A 23,328-nucleotide genomic window follows, 5' to 3' on the forward strand; every position below is an offset into this window, starting at 1 on the left:
GCCTCACTGAGCTTTCCAACAGAGCAGCCATTCCGCCGAGACAGTGCAAGAAAGGGGAAACATACCCAGAAATCCTCCAGGAGCTGAAAGGGGGTTGTGCTTCATAAAGAAGAGTTCACAAGAGTGAAACTCACTCCTGGGCAGAGTTCCAGAGAGCCTCAGTGGAACTGATGTGTTGCATAGGGTCATGCTGGCACACAGCATGGAGTCAGAGAATTTCACCACAAAGGAGCGAAAGCTAGTAGGACATGAGCGCTTCAGCTAAAATAAGAAAACCCTCTCACCTTAAACTTTCCCCCAAACTCAAACCAAACCCTGCTTGCGGCAAGAAGAAGGTCTGTCGATTTTCCTTTCTTTTCATTGTCATTTTCTTCAGCCTCTGCACTTCCTTCTTCTGCTACGACAGGGAAATGACAATGCATCTTGTGAGAGCCTGTTCCCATGCAACCAGTGTAGCAGAGGTTTGGAATGGCTGAGCAACCGAACACATGGGTATACTAGGGAAAACTACCCATTTGTCTGCGGGGATCTGTTGTGTCCCTCCCACTCCAAGGCCCACGTGCAGCACAGTGTCAACATTTAACGATTCTAAATCTCTTCATTTACTCTAGGCACTCATGCCGAGGATTCCCTTCTGGCTCTGTGCCAGCTCCTGCTTCTAGTCCTGTCTTGTTTATGGCTCCCCTCCTCCTGTCTGTGAACTCACACTTCCTCCGGGGTTTTATGTTCTTTTGTTTCCTCGTGTTTCTTTTTTCTCAGTCCAGGCCTACACTTACTTTTAAATTGACATAGCTACATTGCTCAGCAGTGTGAAAAGTTATACACCTTTGAGTGACGTCTGTGTGCTGGCCTAACCCTGGTGTAGATGCAGCTGTGTCAGTGGAAGCATTCTTCCCTCAACCTAGCTACCTCCGCTCAGGGAGGTGGGGTTACTAAAGCAATGGGAAACCCCCTTCCATTGCTGCAGTGTGTCTCTACACTAACATAAGAACATAAGAACGACCACACTGGGTCAGACCAACGGTCCATCTAGCCCTGTATCCTGTCTTCCGACAGTGCCAGGTGCCCCAGAGGGAATGAACAGAACAGGTAATCATCAAAAAAAAACCCAAAAACCCAACGAGGAGTACTTATGGCACCTTAGAGACTAACAAATTTATTTGGGCATAAGCTTTTGTGGGCTAAAACCCACTTCATCAGATGCATGGAGTGGAAAATACAGTAGGAAGATATATATACAGAATACATGAAAAGATGTGGGTTGCCTTACCATTTCTAACGAGACAATTCAGTTAAAGTGGACTATTATCCATCAAGTGATCCATTCCCTGTCACCCATTCCCAGCTTCTGGCAAACAGCTAATAGCCATTGATGACCTCTCCTCCAGAAACTTACCTAGTTCTTTTTTGAACCCTGTTATAGTCTTGACCTTCACAACATCCTCTGGCAAAGAGTTTCCCAGTTGATTGGGCATTGTGTGAAGAAATACTTCCTTCACTATGGGGTTACTGTAGCCACTGTAGTGTGGACAAGCCCTCAGCATGTTGTTCCTTGCTCAAGCTGAGTTTACTGCAAATCAGTGCTGCCCTAGGCTGAAAAGATTTTTGAAATGTTCCCTTCTCCTCTTTCTTTCAACCTTCCTATAACATCTCCTCCTTATCCTAATTCTCTGCTCCCTCTCTCCCCATATGGTTTCCAATAACTGAGACACTGGGGCACTCTCTCAAAGTCAGGGCCTTCTACCAGCCAGTACAGACCTCCCTTCAGTACTGCTCCTAGTTAGGTGTCTCTACTGAATGAGACAAGACACAGTCTGGTGGGAGCAGAACGTGTTACTCTCCCAGTGCATCCACTCCTCAGGAGCTAGCCCAGAAAGCCAGAGATCAAATCTTGAGATTTGAACTTGAGTCTTTTTGGCTTTTTATTTTGCAATCACAGCAGGCCCATCCTACACGAACATACTCTGTGAACCATAGCAGAGGAAAGGAAATTTGAGATAAATTATGCTTGAAGGACTACTGCTGAGCTGTTGAAACAGGCCTTTTGCTTTAGTTGGCCACTGATCCATCAGCCATGTTTTCATGCAGAGGGAAGGAAGCCTCCATGTACAACAGGGAGTGTGAAACTAAAGATAAGATTTGGGTTTTGCAAGAGGAAGTGAGGCTAGAGTTTCTGGTCATCTCCACACAGAGGGGATTTTAGCTGAAAGCAGGTTGAACGGCTCAAACGTACACATCCTCCTAGGATAGTTTCCAACTCCGTCACATTTTTTCTTCAGCAAGGAAAACTGAAACGCTATGGGGTGTTCTCGCGTTATGTTGGGGGCAGTCATAGCACAGTGAAAGAGAGGAGATGCTTGGGGGCAAGGTCTTTGGGGATAATGAAAATATCTGGCTGGCAGCAGGAAAAGGTGCTCTCACTAGCTGGGGGGAGAGTGGTGTATGGACAGGACATAGGGAAAGCAGCCACGTCTCTAGGGTTAAGTATGTGGAGGATGGAAGTGTCTCTGGCACTAGCAGGAGGCAGACAATCTCACAGTTAGGCACCTTCACTGCAAGGGACATAGATATTGCCAGAACTATGAATAGGATGAAAAATTGGATCTGCCTTTTTGCACCCAGAAGGTCCCGAGCTGCAAGCTCCCAGCTTTTCACTTCCCGTAGGTGGCAAAGCTAATCTCAGCTTTCCTTTTTTTCAAAAGTATGGATCAGATCTTCAAGCCTTGCCCCTTTCCTCCCATGGCACAAAGGGCAGCCGGGGGGATTCCCAGGAAATCCCACCTCCTTCCAAACCTTCCATCGTAACACACTGTGCTCCAGAAAATCTGATCAAGTAAAATGACCCTTAGGGAGCCATAACTGCCAGCATAAGATACAGCAGCCCTGTGACTCTTCTGACTTATGCAGGTGATCGGGTGAGAGTAAGGAGGACTTTAAGCTATCATTGCATCCCTCCAACTGCTCCTGCCCCTAGCATAGCTCACCTGGACCTAAAGATCTGGTCCTGCGTTTCTAGCCTCTTGCAAGGTTAGCTTTGAAAATGTAACCCCAATCACTAGTGCTGAATATTTATTATTGTGATTTGCCCTAAAAGTCCCAGTCTGTTAATGATGTTTCTTATACTCACCCCATTCTGGCCTTTGGGATCTGTGCAGTCACAAGTGCCTTGATTTGGGAGAGGGTGACACTGCACTAGTAAAGGAAGCGCTGCCTAGACTGTTGCCAGTGGAGACAGGAACATCACAAGCTCCTTCCCAGGTGGCTGCCTGAAACTGAGCAGCTAGTGTGACCTCTGAACACAATGTGGGAGAAGCTCAGTAGCATGACAGACTGAGTGGGCTAGTTACAGGGCCCGAAGTGAGGCCTGGTCTACACTATGCGTTTATACCGATTTTAGCAGCTTTAAACCGATTTAACGCTGCGCCCGTCCACACAGTGAGGCCTTTTATATCAATATAAAGGACTCTTTAGACCGGTTTCTGTACTCCTCCCCGACTAGAGGAGTAGCATTGAAATCAGTATTACCATATCGGATTAGGGTTAGTGTGGCCGCAAACTGACGGTATTGGCCTCCGGGCGGTATCCCACAGTGCACCATTGTGACCACTCTCGACAGCAATCTGAACTCAGATGCACTGGCCAGGTAGACAGGAAAAGCCCTGCGAACTTTTGAATTTCATTTCCTGTTTGCCCAGCGTGGAGCTTTGATCAGCACGGGTGGCCATGCAGTCCCAAATCCAAGAAGAGCTCCAGCATGGACCATACGGGAGATACTGGATCTGATCGCTGTATGGGGAGACAAATCTGTTCGATCACAGCTCCGTTCCAGAAGACGAAATGCCAAAGCATTTGAAAAAATCTCCAGACAGAGGCCACAGCAGGGACTCAGCATAGTGCTGCATGACAAGCGTAACGGAAAGCCAAAGAATCAAAAGGACGTTCGTGGAGGGAGGGAGGGGGTACTGAGGACTCCAGCTATCACACAGTCCCCGCAGTCTCTGAAAAGCATTTGCATTATTGGCTGAGCTCCAAATGCCTGGAGGGTCAAACACATTGTCCGGCGTGGTTCATTTTATAGCTCGTCAATTTAACCCCTCCCCTCCCCATGAAAGAAAAGGGAAAAAAATCGTTTCTTGACTTTTTTATATGTCACCCTATGTCTACTGCATGCTGCTGGTAGACACGGTGCTGCGGCAATGATCAGCAGCGCCCTGTCCTCTCCCCTCCTTGGGGGCAAATGGTACACTATGACTGCTATCCATTGTCATCATCAGCCCGTGAGTGCTCCTGGTTGGCTTCAGGTGAGGTCGGCCGGGGGCACCTGGGTAAAAAAGGAATGACTCCTGGTCATTCCCAGTAGATGGTACAGAACAGCTGGTAACTGTCTTCATCATAGCAACTGGGGGCTGAGCTTCATCAGCCCCCTCCTTTCATGTCTAAAGAAAAGATTCTGTACTGCCTGGACTATCATAGCAGCGAGATGCTGGGCTCCTCTCTCCCGCTACCGTTTAATGTCCTGCCTGGACTATCATAGCAGCTGGAGGCTGCCTCCCGCTCATTTTATCTCACTAACAAGTCATTGTTTCTTATTCCTGCATTCTTTATTACTTCATCACACAAATGGGGGGACACTGCAACGGTAGCCCAGGAGGGATGGGGGAGCAGGGAAGCAACGGTTGGGGTTGTTGCAGGGGCACCCCCTAGAATGGCATGCAGCTCATCATTTCTGCAGGATCTGACACGAAGCAGCTGTGCTCTCTGGTACACTGGTTCTCTAGCACACTTGCCCCATATTCTAGGCAGGACTGACTCTATTTTTAGATAAACCATAAAGGAGGGAATGACCTGGGGGGTCATTCCCATTTTTGTCTTTGCGCCCTCGGCTGACCTCAGCCAGGAGCACCCATGACAGCAGCAGACGGTACAGAATGACTGATAACCATCATCTCATCACCAATTTACAATGGCATGGCAGACGGTACAGAACAACTGATAATCGTCTCTGCTGTCTTGCAAAGGCAAATGAATGCTGCTGTGTAGTGCTGCAATACTGCCTCTGTCAGCGGCATCCAGTACACATACGGTGACAGTGACAAAAGGCAAAATGGGCTCCATGGTTGCCATGCTATGGCGTCTGCCAGGGCAATCCAGGGAAAAAGGGCGCGAAATGGTTGGCTGCCATTGCTTTCACGGAGGAAGGAATGAGTGACGACATTTACCCAGAATCACCCGCGACACTATTGTTGCACCATCATGCATTGGGATCTCAACCCAGAATTCCAATGGGCGGGGGAGACTGCGGGAACTATGGGATAGCTATGGGATAGCTACCCACAGTGCAACGCTCCAGAAATCGACACTAGCCTCGGTACATGGACGCACACCACCAAATTAATGTGCTTAGTGTGGCCATGTGCACTTGACTTTATGCAATCTGTTTTACAAAACCGGTTTATGTAAAATTGGAATAATCCCGTAGTGTAGACGTACCCTGAGAGACTGCTGTGATCTAACCCCAGCTCTGAGATGGAGGATCTCAATTGCTCTGGCAAGTCACTTCCCTGTCTTAGTTTCCCCAGCTATACAACAGGGATAATACCAGGCATCTTGGATGATTATTTAAAGGACTGTTTGGAAAGCACTATCTACAGCTAAAATGTACTAGAATATGCCCAAAGCCCAGCTGCGGCTGGAGGTCTAGAATCCCAACTTGCAGGAAGAATTGACCCTTGCAACATGCTTTTAAAAGATGTTAACTTTGTTCAGACTGCTCTGCTTCCGCTGCGGGAACCTGTCTGAATATTGTTCCCATCTTTGATTTTCATTATAGCTGGATCACTAGCTACACCTTGCGTTAATGTCATCTAATGGTTTCCAGACAAAATGAATCAGCAAAACGTGAGAATGCCCCACAGAAACATCCGACTGACCTTCCCCAGAATCTTCGGCTGGCCCTGTGCATAGTGGCGGGATGACCAGGTAGGGGTGGGTTAGGTTTGGGAAGGCAGGGGCGAAAATTTTATGTCAGGCTCACTTCAAAATGCTGAGGCTGCCTCCATGACTAACAGGATTGTCAACATTGGCATACTGCCGATTTTTATCACCTACCATTTTCAGATAAACTTTACTTCCTTTTATATTCTTCTCTTCTGCCCTTCCGTGAACAATGTCTGTGCTAGGTGTAGATCACAACCACAATTGCTACAGCTTGATTTTCATAGAAGGGAACTGTTATGAAATCCCAGCTCAGATATGGAAATCCTGCTAGGTGGGGTATGTGTTGCAGTAAACCTGCCATTTATTTTATTTAAAAAATGCAAAATGCTGTCAGTCCCATCCATTTCAATCTGTGCGCACTTCTCCTCAGCTGCCAATGCTTCTGCACCTGTCCAGGGAGATGCCCCTCCTTGCCTGCAGTTAGCACACAGACAGTTCTGCCCTCTGTGCACTCAACTGTGTTTGGGGGTGGCGGGCTCCTTTTGTACAATGGTGTCAATGTACTTGTACCCCAATCTGGTGAGAGCAGCCCCTGCAGTTAACAGAGAGACTGTTATCCTTACCTTCTGTCCTATGTATCTCCCAGACACAGCGCTCTTCACTGAAGTCACAAGAAACTTGGAGGTTTTGCCTTTTAGGCACTCTGGCAGATCTTCCTTTGGTTTTGATCTATGGTATTTGCATCTACTCTGTAGATCTTCCTCTGAGCTTAAAGTTCAAAAGCCCCTCAAAACACAAAGCAAAACTCCATGAAAGTTGTCTTGCTGTCCCCGGTTTTGCATCAAACCCATGAATTTCACATGCTTTGGATTCAAATCTAGGGCCCAGGTTGCCATGAAAGGTTAATTAACTGTAATAAATCTTTCACTCAACCTGCTCTGCGGTTTTGTCTATACTTGGGATTCAGCCATTGGTGACCAGAAGCTGGAGCAACTGCAGTGGGGCAGCCCCCCTAGTGTAGATAAAGAAAGTTGGGATTTGCACCAGTGGTACTTATCCCTGCTTGAAAGTGAGGTAACCTGAACTGGGAAGGATGACCTAGTGAATAATGGTCTTCCTAAGGACTCAGATGAGTTTAATTCCTGGTTCAACCACAGATTTCCTGTACGACATTGGCAAGTCATTAAATGTACCCTGTCTCAGGTTCCTCCTTCTGTGAAATGGGTATAATATTTCTTTACCTCACAGGGATATTGTGAGGATAATTCCATTAAAGATTTGAAGTGTTCAGATGCTCCATTGATGAGAACCATATAGGTAGAATATGCACTGTAAAATAAATACATCCCAGGTAGTTGGTTCCATAGTGTTGAGGGGGCTGATCACATGTGGCCAGGCTCACTGGTGCTCTTGTGCTGGTGTCTGTTGAAATTGATAAACGACTGGGTGGTTCACTGACAGAGACTGCACTTGTTCTAAAGAAAAAAAATTAAGGAAGTTCTGTCCGGAAGTGTCTGCTGAACGTTACACTTCAGTAGTGCAGAGTTCTTAGGAGTAGATCTCTCCTAGAGTGGGTGCATGTGTGTGTTTCTCTCAGCCCATCCCAGGCTTTCCTCTTGCATAAGCTTCAACTTCTCCTCCCTGTGCTGGGACCCACCTGCTTGTTTGGAGAACTGCTGATTTACAATGCAGATGAGTGGCTGTTTGCTTGTCTGTGCTGGTCGTCCCTAAGTTTCCCTGGCATATAAGAGGTTGTTTGGTGCCTGATGCCAAGGGCAGTGGTGGCAGAGAACATGATGTGAGAGGCAGAGATCAAGAAGAGGGGGACCAAGAAAGAGCAAGCCCTGCAGCTGCCCTGTTGGCTGAGGGGCAGATCCGTGGGACAGAATGTCGATGCTCACACCCATCCTGGCCTCCCCCAAGGTAAAGGAGTATCTATCCAAGGGCGAGCGCTTCATCAAGTGGGACGATGTGAGTACCTGGGCTTTCACTGCATGTGCTGGGGGCACGGAGGAGGCCGAAGTCCTGCTGGAGGGCTGGGAGTGCCTGCTCATGTGTGCATGTGTGTGTGGGCAGCCTGTATGTGAGAAAGTAGGAAGGGGCAATGGGAAAATGTATGTCTGCTGTATGTGTGAGCACCTGATGCATGGAGAGGGATGGGTGGATGAGGGGGATGCTGAGCGAGTGCATGTGTGTATGGATACGGGGGGTGGGTGATTGTGCCTGTGTGTGTGGGGGAGGTCATGGCAGTGCACTCTGACCCGCACGGGCACAGACAGCTGTGTCCTAGGTCCATGAAGGAGATCTCTGGTGGCATGATCAGGGCCCCCCTTCTGTCCCATGGGTCAGCCTAGGGAAAGATGGAAAGTCAGTGCAGCTCCCCTTCTCCTCCCTAAGACAAAGGAAACGTGTCCTTGGTGCTGCAGGTGTCCCTGTGCCGACAGGGTCACTCTCTGCACTCAGAGATCTCCAACGAGGTTGGCCAGGGTGTGGGTCTCAAGCAGAAGGGCTCTCCAGTTTTGCAAAGGGAGGGGAAAAAATCAAATCAAGAGTTGCTTCCCCTTCTGGTCCCATTGCTGGAGGGTGTGGCAGTGAGCTGTTTCCTTCTCTCCCAGCCTTGTTCACAAACAGGGAAGATGTGGTTAGTCTGTGAGCTACAGAACTTGCATGGGATATAGGGGCTCAGTGGCTGCTCAGTCCACTCTTTCACCAGTGTTAGGAAGGGGGCTCAGGTACAGGCTTATTTTCCTACCATTCTGGGTTGGGCTCAAGGGCCTGCTTTGGTTGGTTTTTAGCTGAGGACTGTGAAGAGCTGCTCGCTCATCCATCTTCTTGTGTCTGCAAAGTGACTGGCTTGATATATTCATTGAGTACCCATGACAGTCTGGGGGAAGGGGTTTGGAACAGGAGTGAAGGAAGAAATTCATGTGCTAAATATTCCTCTGAGTCTAAGAATCCGTGCTCATTGTCTCCCAGGAAGGCCTCCAGCATTGCCGCAGGCAGGGATATGGGGCAGCTGTCCATGTCTTTATTTTAGAGCCAGATCTCTGTGCCTTTTAAGATTTACTCATCACTAGAGGTAAAAGTCAATAGACCAGGGGAGCTATGAATATATGATAGTTCGCCTGAATCTGGGGGAAGCTTTTACAGAGTATGGCAAAAGAGACACATTTTAAAGGTACATAAGTGGCTACGTAGTGGGTGATGGTGAGCTGCTCAAGTGGATGCAGATCTAGTTTGAAGACAAAAGGCCTTCTTTGTAGAAGCAGTATGGGATGAAGGAGGCGAGTGGGGACATGCAGTAATCAATGATCTGCAATGACAATCTAGCAGTGATCAAGCCAGCAGGTGATGTAGCATGCAGATAGCAGAAATGGGTGGTGCTAATACAGGTCAAAATGACACTGGTAGTTCAGCAACATGGGCAGATGCGCCTCTGACTTGTATAATTTGCTGTAGAAAATAAGTGAAGGAGTCCAGAGCTGAGTGGAACACAGATATATCTGTCTTCAATCATGATTGCTGCTAGCAGGGTTCTAACGTGGCTTCCTTAGTATTTTGTTTCTGAGAACAATGTTGGCCAAACAGGCATCGTCTAAAGCTGGCATTTTCAAGTGGACACCAATTTTCTGTCCCTGTTTTTGGGTGCCCACCTTAAGAGAATTAGAATCTGATTTTTAAAGGCCTTCCCTTGGAAATACTGGGTGCTCAGCACCTCTAAAATCCAAGATGTCTCAAACTGATCATCTAAGAACTGAGCCCTCTGGTCTCCCCAAAAAAACACTGTCCACTGCTGAAAATGATGGCCTTAGTCCTTAGGTAGTCGACAGCATGGCCTTCCAGCAAAACATATCCTTAATTAGGATTTGGTTATTCCATTCATATTTCTCCATCTTGTCATGCTTCCTGTCCCACATGTATGTGTGCGGGAGGGAGGGGTGCTGCAAAGGGAAATGGTGAGACATCGTAGGCTGCAGTGTTGTCAGTGGACTGGCAAGACTCGACTCTCCTTTTCCCTCTCATTAAACTGGATTTTGGGATCCCTTTGCTTTCTCAGCACCTGACCAGATTAGGATCCTGACAAAAGCTAGCTGCTTTAAACGGTATCCAGATTAGGTGCTGTTGGCGGGCAGGGGAAAACGTTTTGATTAAATGAAGGAGATTATGTCTGCTTCATCCAGCAAGGAGGTATTCCCTTTGCAGTCTTGGAGTCGTACTGGAACCATCACTGCTTTTGGATTCCCAGGGAGCAGCAATGGCCTACCAGACCTTTAGCACCTTCAACTGGCCCAGGAATTGGAACTCTACCTCTAACGGAGGACGTCCTCCTCTAGACTGACTTATTTTAATGTCTTTTATTTAATTAGATTGAAACTTCTAGGGGGAGAGATCATCTTTACTCTGTGTTTGTACAGTACCCAGTTCAAAGGGGGTGCCATCCAGAGTAGAGCATCTGGATGCTACTGTAATATAGATGATACCTAATCATTATAGCCACCTTGAAGACTGCTCCAAAGCCTCAGCTAATGCAGAATGTGTTTGGCCATCTCTTAAGTGGGGCAAACAGATGTAAATATAACAGTTGGGATATATTACCAACCACCTGACCCTGGATGGTGATAGTGACTGTGAAATGCTCAGGGAGATTAGAGAGGCTATAAAAATAAAAAAATCTCAATAATAATGGGGGATTTCAACTATCCCCATATTGACTGGGTACATGTCACCTCAGAATGGGATGCAGAGATAAAGTTTCTTGACAACCTAAATGACTGCCTCTTGGAGCAGCTAGTCCTGACACCCACAAGAGGAGAGACAATTCTTGATTTAGTCCTAAGTGGAACACAGGATCTGGTCCAAGAAGTGAATATAACTGGTCTACCTGGTAACAGTAACCATAATATTATTAAATTTAACATCCCTGGAGCAGGAAAAACACCACAGCAGCCCAACACTGTAGCAATGAATTTCAGAGAGGGGGACTACACAAAAATAAGGAAGCTAGTTACACGGAAATTAAAAGGTACAGCGCCAAAAGTGATATTCCTGCAAGCCGCATGGAAACTTTTAAAAGACACTATAATGTATACCCCAAATTAAAAAACATAGTAAGGGAACCAAAGAAGTCCCACCATGGCTAAATAACAAGCTAAAAGAAGCAGTGAGAGGCAAAAAAGGCATCCTTTAAAAAATGCAAGTTAAATCCTAGTAAGGAAAATAGAAAGGAGCATAAACTTTGGCAAATGAAGTGTAAAAATATAATTAGGAAGGCCAAAAAAGAATTTGAAGAACAGCTAGACAAAGACTCAAAAACTAATAGCAAAAAATATTTTAAGTACATCAGAAGCAAGAAGCCTGCTGAACAACCAGTGGGACCACTGGGCGATTTTGATGCTTCAGGAGCACTCAAGGACAATAAGGCCATAGTGGAGAAGCTAAATGAATTCTTTGCATCAGTCTTCATGGCTGAGGGTGTGAGGGAGATTCCTACACCTGAGTCATTCTCTTTAGGTGACAAATATGAGAAACTGTCCCAGATTGAGGTGTCATTAGAGGAGGTTTTGGAACAAATTGATAAACTAAACAGTAATAAGTCACCAGGACCAGATGGTATTCACCCAAGAATTCTGAAGGAATTCAAATGTGAAATTGCAGAACTACTAACTCTAGTGTGTAACTTATCATTTAAATTAGCTTCTGTACCAAATGATTGGAGGATAGCTAATGTGACGCCAATTTTTAAAAAGGGCTCCAGAGGTGATCCTGGCAATTACAGGCTGGTAAGCCTGACTTCAGTACCTGGCAAACTGGTTGAAAGTATGGTAAAGAACAAAATTGTCAGACACATAGATGAGCATAATTTATTGGGGCAGAGTCAACATGTTTTTTGTAAAGGGAAATCATGCCTCACCAACCCACTAAAATTATTTGAGGGGGTCAACAAGCATGTGGACAAAGGGGTTCCAGTGAATATAGTGTACTTAGATTTTCAGAGAGCCTTTGACAAGGTCCCTCACCAAAGGCTCTTAAGCAAAGTAAGCTGTCATGGGATAAGAGGGAAGGTCCTCTCATGGAACGGTAACTAGTTAAAAGATAGGAAATTAAGGGTAGGAATAAATGGTCATTTTTCAGAATGGAGAGAGGTAAATAGTGGTGTCCCCCAGGGATCTGTACTGGGACCAGTACTAATCAACATATTCATAAATGATCTGGAAAAAGGGGTAAACCATGAGGTTTCAAAATTTGCAGATGATACAAAATTACTAAAGATATTTAAGTGCCAGGCAGACTGCGAAGAGCTACAAAAGGATCTCATAAAACTGGGTGACTGGGCAACAAAATGGCAGATGAAATTCAATGTTTATAAATGCAAAGTAATGCGTACTGGAAAACATAATCCCAACTATACATGTAAAATGATGGGGTCTAAATTAGCTGTTGCCACTCAAGAAAGAGGTCTTGAGTCATTAAGGATAGTTCTCTGAAAACATTCGCTCAATGTGCAGTGGCAGCCAAAAAAGCTAGCAGAATGTTGGGAATCATCAAGAAAGGGATAGATAATAAGAGAGAAAACAGCATATTGCTTCTATGTAAACCCATGGTACGCCCACATCTTGAATACTGCGTGCACATGTGGTCACCCCATCTCAAAAAAGATATATTGGAATTGGAAAAGGTTCTGATAAGAGCAACAAAAATGATTAGGGGTATGGAACGGCTTCTGCATGGGGAAAGATTAATAAGACAGGGACTTTTCAGTTTGGAAGAGACGACTAAGGGGGATATGATTGACATCTATAAAACCATGACTGGTGTGGATAATGTAAATAAGGAAGTGTTATTTACTATTTCTCATAACACAAGAACTAGGGGTCACCAAATGAAATTAATAGGCAGCAGGTTTAAAACAAACAAAATATTTCTTCACACAACACACTGTCAGCCTGTGGAACTCTTTGCCAGAGGATGTTGTGAAGGCCAAGACTATAACAGGGTTTAAAAAAGAACTAGATAAGTTCATGGAGGAGAGGTCCATCGATGGCTATTAGCGAGGATGGGCAGGGATGATGTCCCTAGTCTCTGTTTGCCAGAAGTTGGGAAAGGGCGACGGGATGGATCACTTGATGATTACCTGTTCTGATCATTCCCTCTGAGGCACCTGACCTTGGCTGCTGTCAGAAAACAGGATACTCGGCTAGATGGACCTTTCGTCTGGCCCGGTATGGCTGTTCTTATGTTCTAAATATGGCCAGATTCAGTTTTAAACATACTTCTACTTTATTTATTTATTATTTATTCTAGTGAGAACAAATTATAAGCATCCTGAATGTACAATCCTTACTGTCTTTGGCAAGTTCACACAAGTAGCTTCATTCACTTCAGTACATTGTGACCCATGGCACAGAAGTAAGAGGTCATAAAGCCTCTGTGTGGGCTACTCCCATCACAGACCACAGTGCATGGATTAAATAGCCTTCATGAAGCCACGTGTTGGGGCTTGGAGTGTGCAGGGCCTTAACTCCATCCATAAAAAGCAGCAGCCAGTGTAACTGAGCCAGCACAGAGTGGAAAGTAAGCTGTGCCAAGTAAAGGGATGGAACAACTTACTTTCTCCCTGGAGCAATGGAAAACCAGAAACCAAACTGTGACTGTCTACGTCACAATTATGTCCCAGGGCTGTTGCAGGGCAGCAAAGCTACAAGCTGTCCCTTACAGAAAGTAACTTCTCAATTGATCCATAAGTGATTATTGGAAATGGATCCCTTGAACAGGAAATAGGATTTCTAAGGTGAAATTCTGGCCCCCTTAGAGTCAATGAGAGTTTTGCTCTTGATTTCAGTAGGGCCAGAAATTCACCCCAAGTGATGTTTTGATTTTTGCATATCTCTGCATATAGGGGGCAAAGTTAAGGTGGGTGAGGCAGTATAAGTCAAGGGAAATTATGGTGAATGAGAAAGGATTATTCCACAAAGGAGAACAGCCTGGCTCCCCTAACTGTTCATTTCCAGACATTTTGGGATTTGGGGTTTCTTCTTCTTTAAAGTGATGAATTTTTGCAAAGAAAGTACTATAGGTTTGGGGTGTGAGATGAAATTAATTGAAACATACTTGTAATTTATAATCACAAACCTTATATAATCCATGCTTTGCTCTGGCTTCCAATCCACCCCAAGAGCAAGTGAAGGATTTTATTATCTACAAAGCTCTGAATGGTCTGGGTTCCCACATCCATCTCACCTGCTATGCCACATCACAACAGTTGTGTTCCACAGGACAGTCCTTGCTCTCTGTCCCTGGGGTTGAACTCCAGAGCATGGGCAGCAGGACATTCTGATGGAAGATCCTCATCTCTGGAATTCCCTCCCTCCTGCAGTCTCTCACAGACCAACCTCGATGCATGTGTTTTAGGATGTGTGTGCTCAGTCTGTCTTTTTCTTCATGTGGACCTATAGCCAAAAGGGAGAAGCCTATCCTGTTAAGAAAAGGAGATAGAGGCAGGGATGACCATGGTTTGTGCCAATTCTCAGCAGGAGTTCATGATAATTCATGCAACGTCTAAGATCTCACAACATTGGGTGATTGAATAAACTTTGAACCCAGTTGTAGCTAGCATAGATCTGTTCCTCATGTGGACAGGAAGGAAGGAGGTCCTTCTGGGCTCTTCTACACTGAAGACGCTGCTTGGTTTTAAAAAGCTTGATTTGGTGGGAGAGTGTGGGAAATCTAGAAATGTGGCCGGTGGGATCCTCATTTGCATGTCAATGTCCAGAATGCTCTTCCAGCTCCTAGCAGTGAGCTCAGGGAACTAACTGAGAACTATGGGAACATGGGTAGGTATGTGTATCCACATGATCTTTCTGCCTATTGCAGAACAGGAGACAAAGTGGCAGTGAAAGGAGGGAGTGGAACGATGAGAGGCAGAGCATGACAGACAGATGGTTATTGCAGTGTTTAGTTCTCACAGAAGGTGCCAACCCTGGAGATTTAAGTCCCTTGGATACTCATAGGGGAGGTACAGGACACAGTGTCAACATATCCTTCCTTCATACTTTGCTGCCAATGTGCCTTGGCTCAGCATTGATCTGGAGGTGGGACCCACCATTGGGGTAGCAGCAGTATAGGTTAGTATAGCTTCCATAACCCTTGGCTCTCGCTTGCTGGAGCTGAACTCAAACCAATTAGCCACTTTACACAGACCACAGAATAGTCGAAGGTGATTCACCAAGTCTGGGCTGCAGGGGAAACTACGTTCCCTTACAGATTCTCCAAAGCTTTAAACCTTCTTTCTCCTGGTTTTGTCAGGACACAACGAATGCTTCGCCTGTGATTCTCCGGGTAGATCCAAAGGGCTTTTACTTATATTGGACATATCAGAGTAAGGTAAGTGCTGAGCTTTCCAGCTGTGTTTCCGAATTGGAATTTGTAAAAGTACCCAGAGCAAGGAGGCTTGGTCAGCAGCCAGGCAGCTAACCACAGAACACATCCCGTCTTAGAAGAAAGCACCACACAAGGGCCTGGGGACTGCCACTTGTTCTGTGGCAGGTGCTCCTGCAGCAATTTCCTTGGCAATTCCAGGATAAAGCAGGGAATCAGAGGAACTAGGCTGCAGGTGTTGATGGGAAATGAGTGCTTCCTTTTTTGTCACAGGTTTTGTTTGCGCTGTATAGCTCGTTAGTTCCTTGCATCTCATAGCACTTTACAAACGTGAGTAAGCATTAATATCCCCATTTACCAGACAGGCTGAGTGAATTGTCCAGAATGAGTAAATGGCAGAGCTGGGGCTACAACTCAGGACTCTTGAGTGAGAGCCCTGTGCACGGCCTACTAGGCCAAAAGCTACAACTATTACATGCCTGAAACATGTATGGACTATGCTTGTAGCTAAGTCATGTGCTGATGCTTCCAAGAGCTATGTATGACATTTATCCAGGCATGAGCTGAAAAAAGGGAGGAAGGAAGAAGATGGAAGACAGCACACCTCAGTTCCAGAGGGAGATATTGGTTCCTCCAGTGCTAAACTGGAACACACAGTTGTATATCTACATTTGAGCTGGGCGGTGTGATTCCCAGCTTGCGTAGATGTGCTTGCGCTAGCTTGCTAAAAATAGCAATGTAGCCAGGGTAGCATGGTAAGTGACTCATGCTAGCCACCCAAGTACATAACCGCTTGGATCTGTGGGTATGTACTTGGGTGGCTAGCCCAAGCAGCCACCTCTGCTGCCCATGACACATCGCTATTTTTAATGTGCTTGCTTAAGCAGAGCTAGTGCAGGTACATCCACACAAGCTGGGAATCACACCTCCCAGCTCAAATGTAGACATACCCAGCAAGGGAGAGGCAGACTGGAGCATGAAGACTCTCCCATAGCTGGAGCGAGGAGTGGAGAGGAGCAGGTATACTGGAACAGTTCATATAGTAGGGGTGCTAAGAACTATTGAACCAAACTGTAAACCCTGCATGTAATGGAAACCACTTCAAGCCCATGTGTGAGGCAGCACCCCTAGTTCCAGCACCTTAGCAGGGGAGATGCAGTGGGTAAGGAGAAAAAATCCAATTCCCTAAGAGGCAGAGTGTGCTGGGAGAAGGCAGGTGGGAGGCTGGGCCTACTACTTCCGCTTTCTAGTCCCCTGTGGTTCAGCTTCACTTCCTTCTCATGACCCACATACTGACGCATTGCAGATAAAGAGACAGCAGCAATAACATTAGCAATAACAATAGCTGGGACAATTTGGGTGCTATTAGTGACATCTTCACTGTGATGGTTTCCTCATAACAGTGATTGCCAGTGCCAGCTGGAGCTCCAGCATGGTGAACTCCCTCACAACGGTGCCACAATAATGCTTGTCGGCACAGCAGTCATGTGAGATAAGGAGCTGTTAGCAGCAGCATCTTATGCCGTTATATTCCCCTGAAATGTCTGCAGTCCCTTCTGCTGTGTGTCTCCTGAAACATTTGACATTCTGCTTGAGGGCACTCTAGATCTACTCATCCTGGTTGCAGGAGTGGAGCTATAGGGAATGCTATAGGGCAGGGGTGGCCAACCTGAGCCCGAGAAGGAGCCAGAATTTACCAATGAATATTGCCAAAAAGCCACAGTCATATGTCAGCAGCGTTGGCCATTCCCCCCACCCAGCTCCTCCAGCCACCAGCGCCTCCCGCCCATCATCAGCCCTGCCAATCAGGGCCTCCCATGCCTCCCGCGCGCTGCAATCAGCTGTTTTGCAGTGCACAGGAGGCTCTGATGGGGTGGGGGGAGGAGCAAGGGCATGGCAGGCTCGGGGGAAGGGGCAGGGGCCTTGGAGAAGGGGTGGAGTGGTGGCAGGACCTGGGGCAGAGCAGGGGTTGAGCAGTGAGCACCCTACAGCACATTGAAAAGTTGGCATCTGTAACTCCAGCCTCAGAGTCAGTGCCTATGCAAGGAGCCCCATATTAATCTCTGAAGAGCTGCATGCGGCTCCATAGCCACAGGTGGGCCACCCCTGCTATAGGGTGTCTGCTTCCTCCTGCAGCACAGCGGAACAAGTGGGCAGCTCTGGAACAGACTTACAAAAATCAGGAGAAACACCAGTTTTTGTAAACCACAGACACTGTGACCGCCCCGTCCCTTCTCCCTAAAATAGCAGATGTGCAGGGTACGTAACTGATGCGAGGTGTTCAGAGCTGGGGACAAGGCCTGCTGCTATTTGGGCAAAGGATGCTGAGTCTGTGGAAGGGTGTGAGCAGCAGGCCTGGTACTGGAATTGTGGAGCTGTGGGAAGCAGGCCTGCTGCTGTGGGTGGAGACACAGCTCAAGTGCCTAATTTTACTGGGAAATGCAGTACTAGTTGATTAGCATCTAGTACAAACTGTAAGCAAATCTGAGAGCCACATGGCACATCTGCCTGCTTTATATCCTAGGAGAAGCATTTGTCTGGCATCTTTCCCACTCTGAGAGAGTCTCTGGGTGTTGTGTGAGCTGACAACGGCTGCTGGGTGTAGCTGATAGGCAGGCTGCTGGCAGTATGGGTTGGCATGGGCCATGGGTTGGCCAGTCTGGAGAGTGTGGCCATGGCAACGAGTGGGCGGATGCAGCCACAGAACAGGTTGACCCCACTAGATTATGTGGGTGACATGAGTGATTAGCAGAATGACACTGGTGGGGGCAGTAGGCAGACTGATGACATGGGTAACAGGTGAGGGACTGGGGTGAACTGTGGACTGTCACACTACTTTCTGTGGCTGGGCTGGTAGCTGATTCAGTTGCCCTGCACACACACCATATTGCTGATCCCAGGTCCAGTGGTAACTGCTTGGCCCTGACAGGCCTTGAGGGCACCCATATGGGAGCAGGATGTCATGTTATTAGGGGAGGAGCTATGTTAATTATTGTTTTAAACCTTTGAGTCTGCCTTTGTGAACTAGATGTTTCCACAAGTGTGAGCAGACTTGGCCCAAACTGAGTGCTTGTTCAGTGAGTATAAGTGCTGTGTCTTCCCTCCTGAGTGCTCACTAAGCATTGCACATCCTGCCAGATGTTTCCAGGACTCTGTGCAGAGTCCCTATTTTCACTTCAGAGATACTACCCTGTCTGATTAACTGGGCTTTACTGAACAGCAATCCACCCCTGCTATAGCCTCTTGCCTGCCTCCTTCTTAGGGCAAGTTTGTGGCATGCCCTTTTGTGGTTATGCAAGGTGCTCTCCCTCAGAGCAGGAGCTTGATGGAATTGCAGCCCTCGTGCTCTGTTGCCCCAGAAACTGTTCCCTGCCCGGACCTCCACCCCAAAAAGGAAGGAGGTGGAGCCACATATTACTGTTCCTCTGCACTGACCAGGGGAGCAGTCGGGTTACACAGGGTTCCAGCAGGTGCTGTCTCTGTGTGGCTGGGAGTTGTGCCATTGTTCCTGCTCTGGAAGTGCAGCTCCACACTGACCCCAAGGCAGGGCTGTGAATGGGATCCACCAGAGAGCCCTGCCATTCCCTTTCTAACCCTTCCCTCTCTTGCTGTCCTTCCCCTTCCTCCTCCAAGTGCCAGCCTTCTCCTTGTTTTTATTCTTTTGCAGGAAATGGAATTTTTGGATATAACCAGCATCCGAGACACCCGAGTAGGAAAATTTGCCAAAATCCCCAAGGTGAGTCTGTGGCCCTTTTCTGTTCAAGGCCGAGCCCTTGCTGGAGCATGTGCCACGTGTCTGCATAGATAGTATCTTTCATACTGCCCTGAAGGTATCTCAGAGCACTACACAGAGCTCTCTCTAACCAATGGATTAGAAACTAGCAAAGCAGTAACTGTGGAACCAGTATCGCACTTCTTATGCAGGTAACCAAACATCTCAGATGAAGAGTGCCATATCTTAACAGTCCTAGTGCTACGTTGCATATGAGCACAAGCCTTGGCCTAGGACTTGAACCGCCTATCATTTTCAGGCTTGGAAACAAGAGTGCTACCACACTGGGCTGTACGGGCACTTCTATATGGGAGAAGGTGAGAAACAAGCATGGGTCCATTGCCTGTAAATTCATGTGGGCTTAAATTGCTGAACGAGAGATTTAGGTTAGACCTTAGGAAAATAATTTTTAACTGTACGAGTAGTTAAGAACTGGAACAAATTACCTAGGGAAACTGTGGAATCTCTGTCATAGGTATTTAAGAACAAGTTAGACAAATACCTGTCAGGGATGGTCTAGATGATACTTAGTCCTGCCTCAGTGCAGGGGACTGGTCTAGACGACCTGTCAAGGTCCCTTCCAGTCCTACAGTTCTGTGATTTACAGATACATGGGGAAGAGGCAGGCAGGGAAAGGCTCAGTGCTTGGTAGGGGTGCCTGTCTGGCATCCTGGGGCATGGAGCTGTCTGGCCCCCACTCTTGTAATGTTTAGTTTTATTTAGGAATTAAATTTTATACTAAAATGGCAAAAATGACTAGGGGCAATGAGTGCGGAATCCTCCATTAAAATACATGAATTCTAGTTCAGCCAGACATCAGGAAGGTGTGCCCCATGCTTCTGGGTCCCACTGTGTTCCCAATTCCCACATGGTCCAAGTGATTTTCTCATGGACAACATCAAGAGCTGAGGGAACTTCACCTGGATAACTCCTCTCCCTCAACTCCTTGGTAGCTACCTGTGCTGCTCAGAGTGATGGGGTCTTAAATCTTGTGAGAACTGGGAGCTGCGGAGCCCTCCATGCACATCAGCAGAATGGCCCTCACCGTCGTGAGAATTAGAGAATGCTCAGCAGTAAGCCTTGCCCTGATATGTAGGGATAGGGCAGGGCTAATAAGAAAGTAAGCGTTACATCTTACTATTGGGCTTAGATTTTCCTTAGACATGTTCAGCAATCATACTCGCTGCCATATTGTGGAGCTGCTGCCTTATAACAACTCCATCTTGTTGCCAGCATATAGCACTGGAGTAAAAGCTGACTACCATTCAGTTGCCAAAGCTTTTCGATGTTGGCATTGTGTTTGAGGGTGAGGAAAGGCTGCTTTCTCTCCAACTATAGCAGTCAGCATGGGTCTTTGCCTATATTTGCATAGGAGAGTTTGTTTCCCTGGCTTCTGACTTTGGTTTGTTCAGGTGAGGCTATTAGGGAAATCAAGGGAGTGGGAAAAGAGGGGAGAGCTGAGATTAAAGCTGAATCACTGGGTTACTGGTTTATAAAGTACATTTCTATTGTCCCATTTTGGCTGGGGCATGAATTATAGGACTGATACTTCTTCTGCTTTTTAATGATATCATTCCTGTTTTTACATGGCAAACCTGGGCTGCCTAGAGGATTCAGGAGGCCTGGGACAGGGCCGGGTCTTCTGTGGCAATTCGGCAGTGGGTCCCTCTCGGAGGGAAGGACCCGCTGCCGAATGCAGCCGAAGAATGAAGCAGCGGCGGTAAAGCAACCTAAGTGCCGCCGATCGCAGCTTTTTTTTTTTTTCCACCGCGTGCAGCGCTTGTACTCTCCGGACTGCGCTCCAAGGCATCAGCAGCACTTCAACGGCTGGTCCTTCACTCACTCTGAATTTTCCGCTGCACTGAAGGACCTGCCGCCAAAGACCCGGAGTGAGCGAAGGGCCTGCTGTGAAAGTGCTGCCGAAAACCCGGAGCAGCTCGCCAGGCCTCTGCGGGGCCCAAGGCCTGGGGCAAATTGCCCCACTTGCCCCCCACCAAGCGGCCCTGTGGCAATCTCATGTACAATGGCACCGTGTCTGATTGTTGTGAAATTGCAGCATGACAGGTGGAAACTGTCGTGATATAATAAGGGAGTGTGGTCTGAGCTTTAGACTGGGAGCTAGAATTCATGAGTTCTGTCTGCAGCTCTGACTCTTTATGTATGACAGCCACATGGCCTCCTTCACCACAGTATCTGAGCACCTCACAAACGTGATTGAATTTGTCCTCACAATACCCCCTAAGTAAGGTCATTCCCATTTAACAGATAAGAAATGGAGGCAAACAGAGAGTATGTGACTTGTCCAAGGTCATATGTGAAGTCTGTGGCTGGGAGTTAAAGCCAGTCCAGGGCCTTAACCAAAAGACCATCCTTCTTCCCTATTTAAAGCCTTTCCATGCCTCAATTTCCCTATCTGTGAAATGGGGATAACAATTAATTTTATGGAGTGTTGTGAGGCTTCCTTAGTTAATGTTTATAAAGTGCTTTGAGGATAAAAAGCTGCAAACATGGTTATGTCATGATGAGATGACAGTATCAAGATATTGCCAGTACTGAATGTGATGAGTTTGTCTAGCAGAACAAACTCAAAGGTAGCAGTTCTAGATGGCAGCTTTCAGACTGTCAAGACTCAACTGTGAGCAACAAAGGGACCTACCTGCATGATAAGCAACACCAAATAACAGAAAAGGAAGGGGAGGAGGAGACAGCTTCTAACAAATACAGGAAACTTCTTCAACATAAACCACAATTTCTCTATTGTCTCAGTTTCATGGTGTAGTATGTGGGACATAAATAATTTGGACAACAGCCAGCAGATCTGTAGGATGAAGTTAAATTCAAGACTAAAATCATATGACATGAAGCCTTTTGTAATGAGGATCAGTAGGGTTGCCAACTTTCTAATCACACAAAACTGAACACCTCTTCCCTGAGGCCCTGCCCCTTCTCTGAGGCCCCCTCCCCCACTCATTCCATCCCCCTCTCCCTCCAACACTCGCTCTCCCCCACCCTCACTCACTTTCACTGGGCTGGGGTAGGGGGTTGGGGTGAGGGCTACAGCTGGGGATGTGGGCTCTTGGGTGGGGCTGGGGATGAAAGGTTTGGGATACAGGAGTAGGGGGGGAGGGATAGCTCAGTGGTTTGAGCATTGGCCTGCTAAACTCAGGGTTATGAGTTCAATCCTTGAGGGGGTCACTTAGGGATCTGGGACAAAAATCAGTACTTGGTCCTGCTGGTGAAGGCAGGGGGCTGGACTCAATGACTTTTCAAGGTCCCTTCCAGTGCTAGGAGATTGGTATATCTCCTATTATTATTATAGGGGGGTCTGGGCTGGGACCAAGGGGTTTGGAATGTGGGAAGGAGTGTGGAGTGTGGGCTCCAGGAGGGAGTTTGGGTGCAGGAGGTGGCTCAGGGCTGGGGAAGGTGATTGGGGTGAAGAGGTGGTACAGGCTCTGGGAGGGATCTCAGGGCTGGGGTAGGGGGTGCAGGGTGCAGACTCCAGTCACGTGGTGCTTATCTCAGGCGGCTCTCAGTCAGCAGTGCAGCAGAGCTAAGGCAGGCTCCCTGCCTGCCATAGCTCCACACAGCTCCTGGAAGCAGCCGGCATGTCCAGCTCCTAGGCGGAGGGACCAAGGGGTTTTGCACGCTGCCCGTGCCTGCAGGTGCCACCCCTGCAGCTCCCATTGGCTGTGGCTCCCAGCCAATGGGAGCTGCAGGGGAGGTGCTGTGGAGGCAGGGGCAGCCTGCAGAGCTTCCCTGATTGCCACTCTGCCTAGGTGCCACAAGGACATGGCAGCCACTTCCAGGAGCCGTGCAGAGCCTGGGGAGGCAAGGAACCTGCATTAGCCCTGCTGCGCCGCTGACTACACTTTTAACAGCCTGGTCAACACTGCTGACCAGAGCCGCCAGAGTCCCTTTTCGATCGGGCATTCCGGTCGAAAACTGCATGCCTGGCAACCCTAAGGATCAGTGAAGTCTGACTTGATCATACCAGGGGGCTTGCTGTGTAGGCAGAGGTGAAAAGGGAAGCATGTGCTAGACACATACTCCTCTGCATTGGTCAGAAATCACAGAATAAACCTACAAGACTGTGCGAGAGATTCCTACTCTGTTATAAAATAAAAGTCTTGTGGGTGATTTTTTTTTAAGAGTCTTTGTTCCAGTCTTTCCCCTCCCCTCCCAACACTTCAAATGCATTCATGTTATGTGAGCTGTTCGAATCACCCTACGAGAGGAAGTGCTTT

General features: G+C 47.4%; 1 protein-coding gene across 2 annotated transcripts in view; it reads left to right on the plus strand.

Moving 5' to 3' along the window:
• Positions 1 to 7,428: 7,428 nt before the first annotated feature.
• Positions 7,429 to 23,328, plus strand: part of PLCB2 (phospholipase C beta 2) — a 73,398-nt gene continuing 57,498 nt past the window's right edge. Inside the window, exons 1-3 of one of the 2 annotated variants that reach the window (XM_050954810.1) lie at positions 7,429 to 7,908; positions 15,241 to 15,318; positions 18,980 to 19,048. In XM_050954810.1, coding sequence (XP_050810767.1) covers positions 7,825 to 7,908; positions 15,241 to 15,318; positions 18,980 to 19,048 — 231 coding nt within the window. In that variant the 5' untranslated portion in view covers positions 7,429 to 7,824. The remainder of the gene's footprint in view (positions 7,909 to 15,240; positions 15,319 to 18,979; positions 19,049 to 23,328) is intronic. The other variant, XM_050954811.1, reaches the window with a different exon arrangement.

Source organism: Gopherus flavomarginatus, chromosome 5 (genome assembly GCF_025201925.1).
Source record: "Gopherus flavomarginatus isolate rGopFla2 chromosome 5, rGopFla2.mat.asm, whole genome shotgun sequence".
Classification (NCBI taxonomy): Eukaryota; Metazoa; Chordata; order Testudines; family Testudinidae; genus Gopherus; species Gopherus flavomarginatus.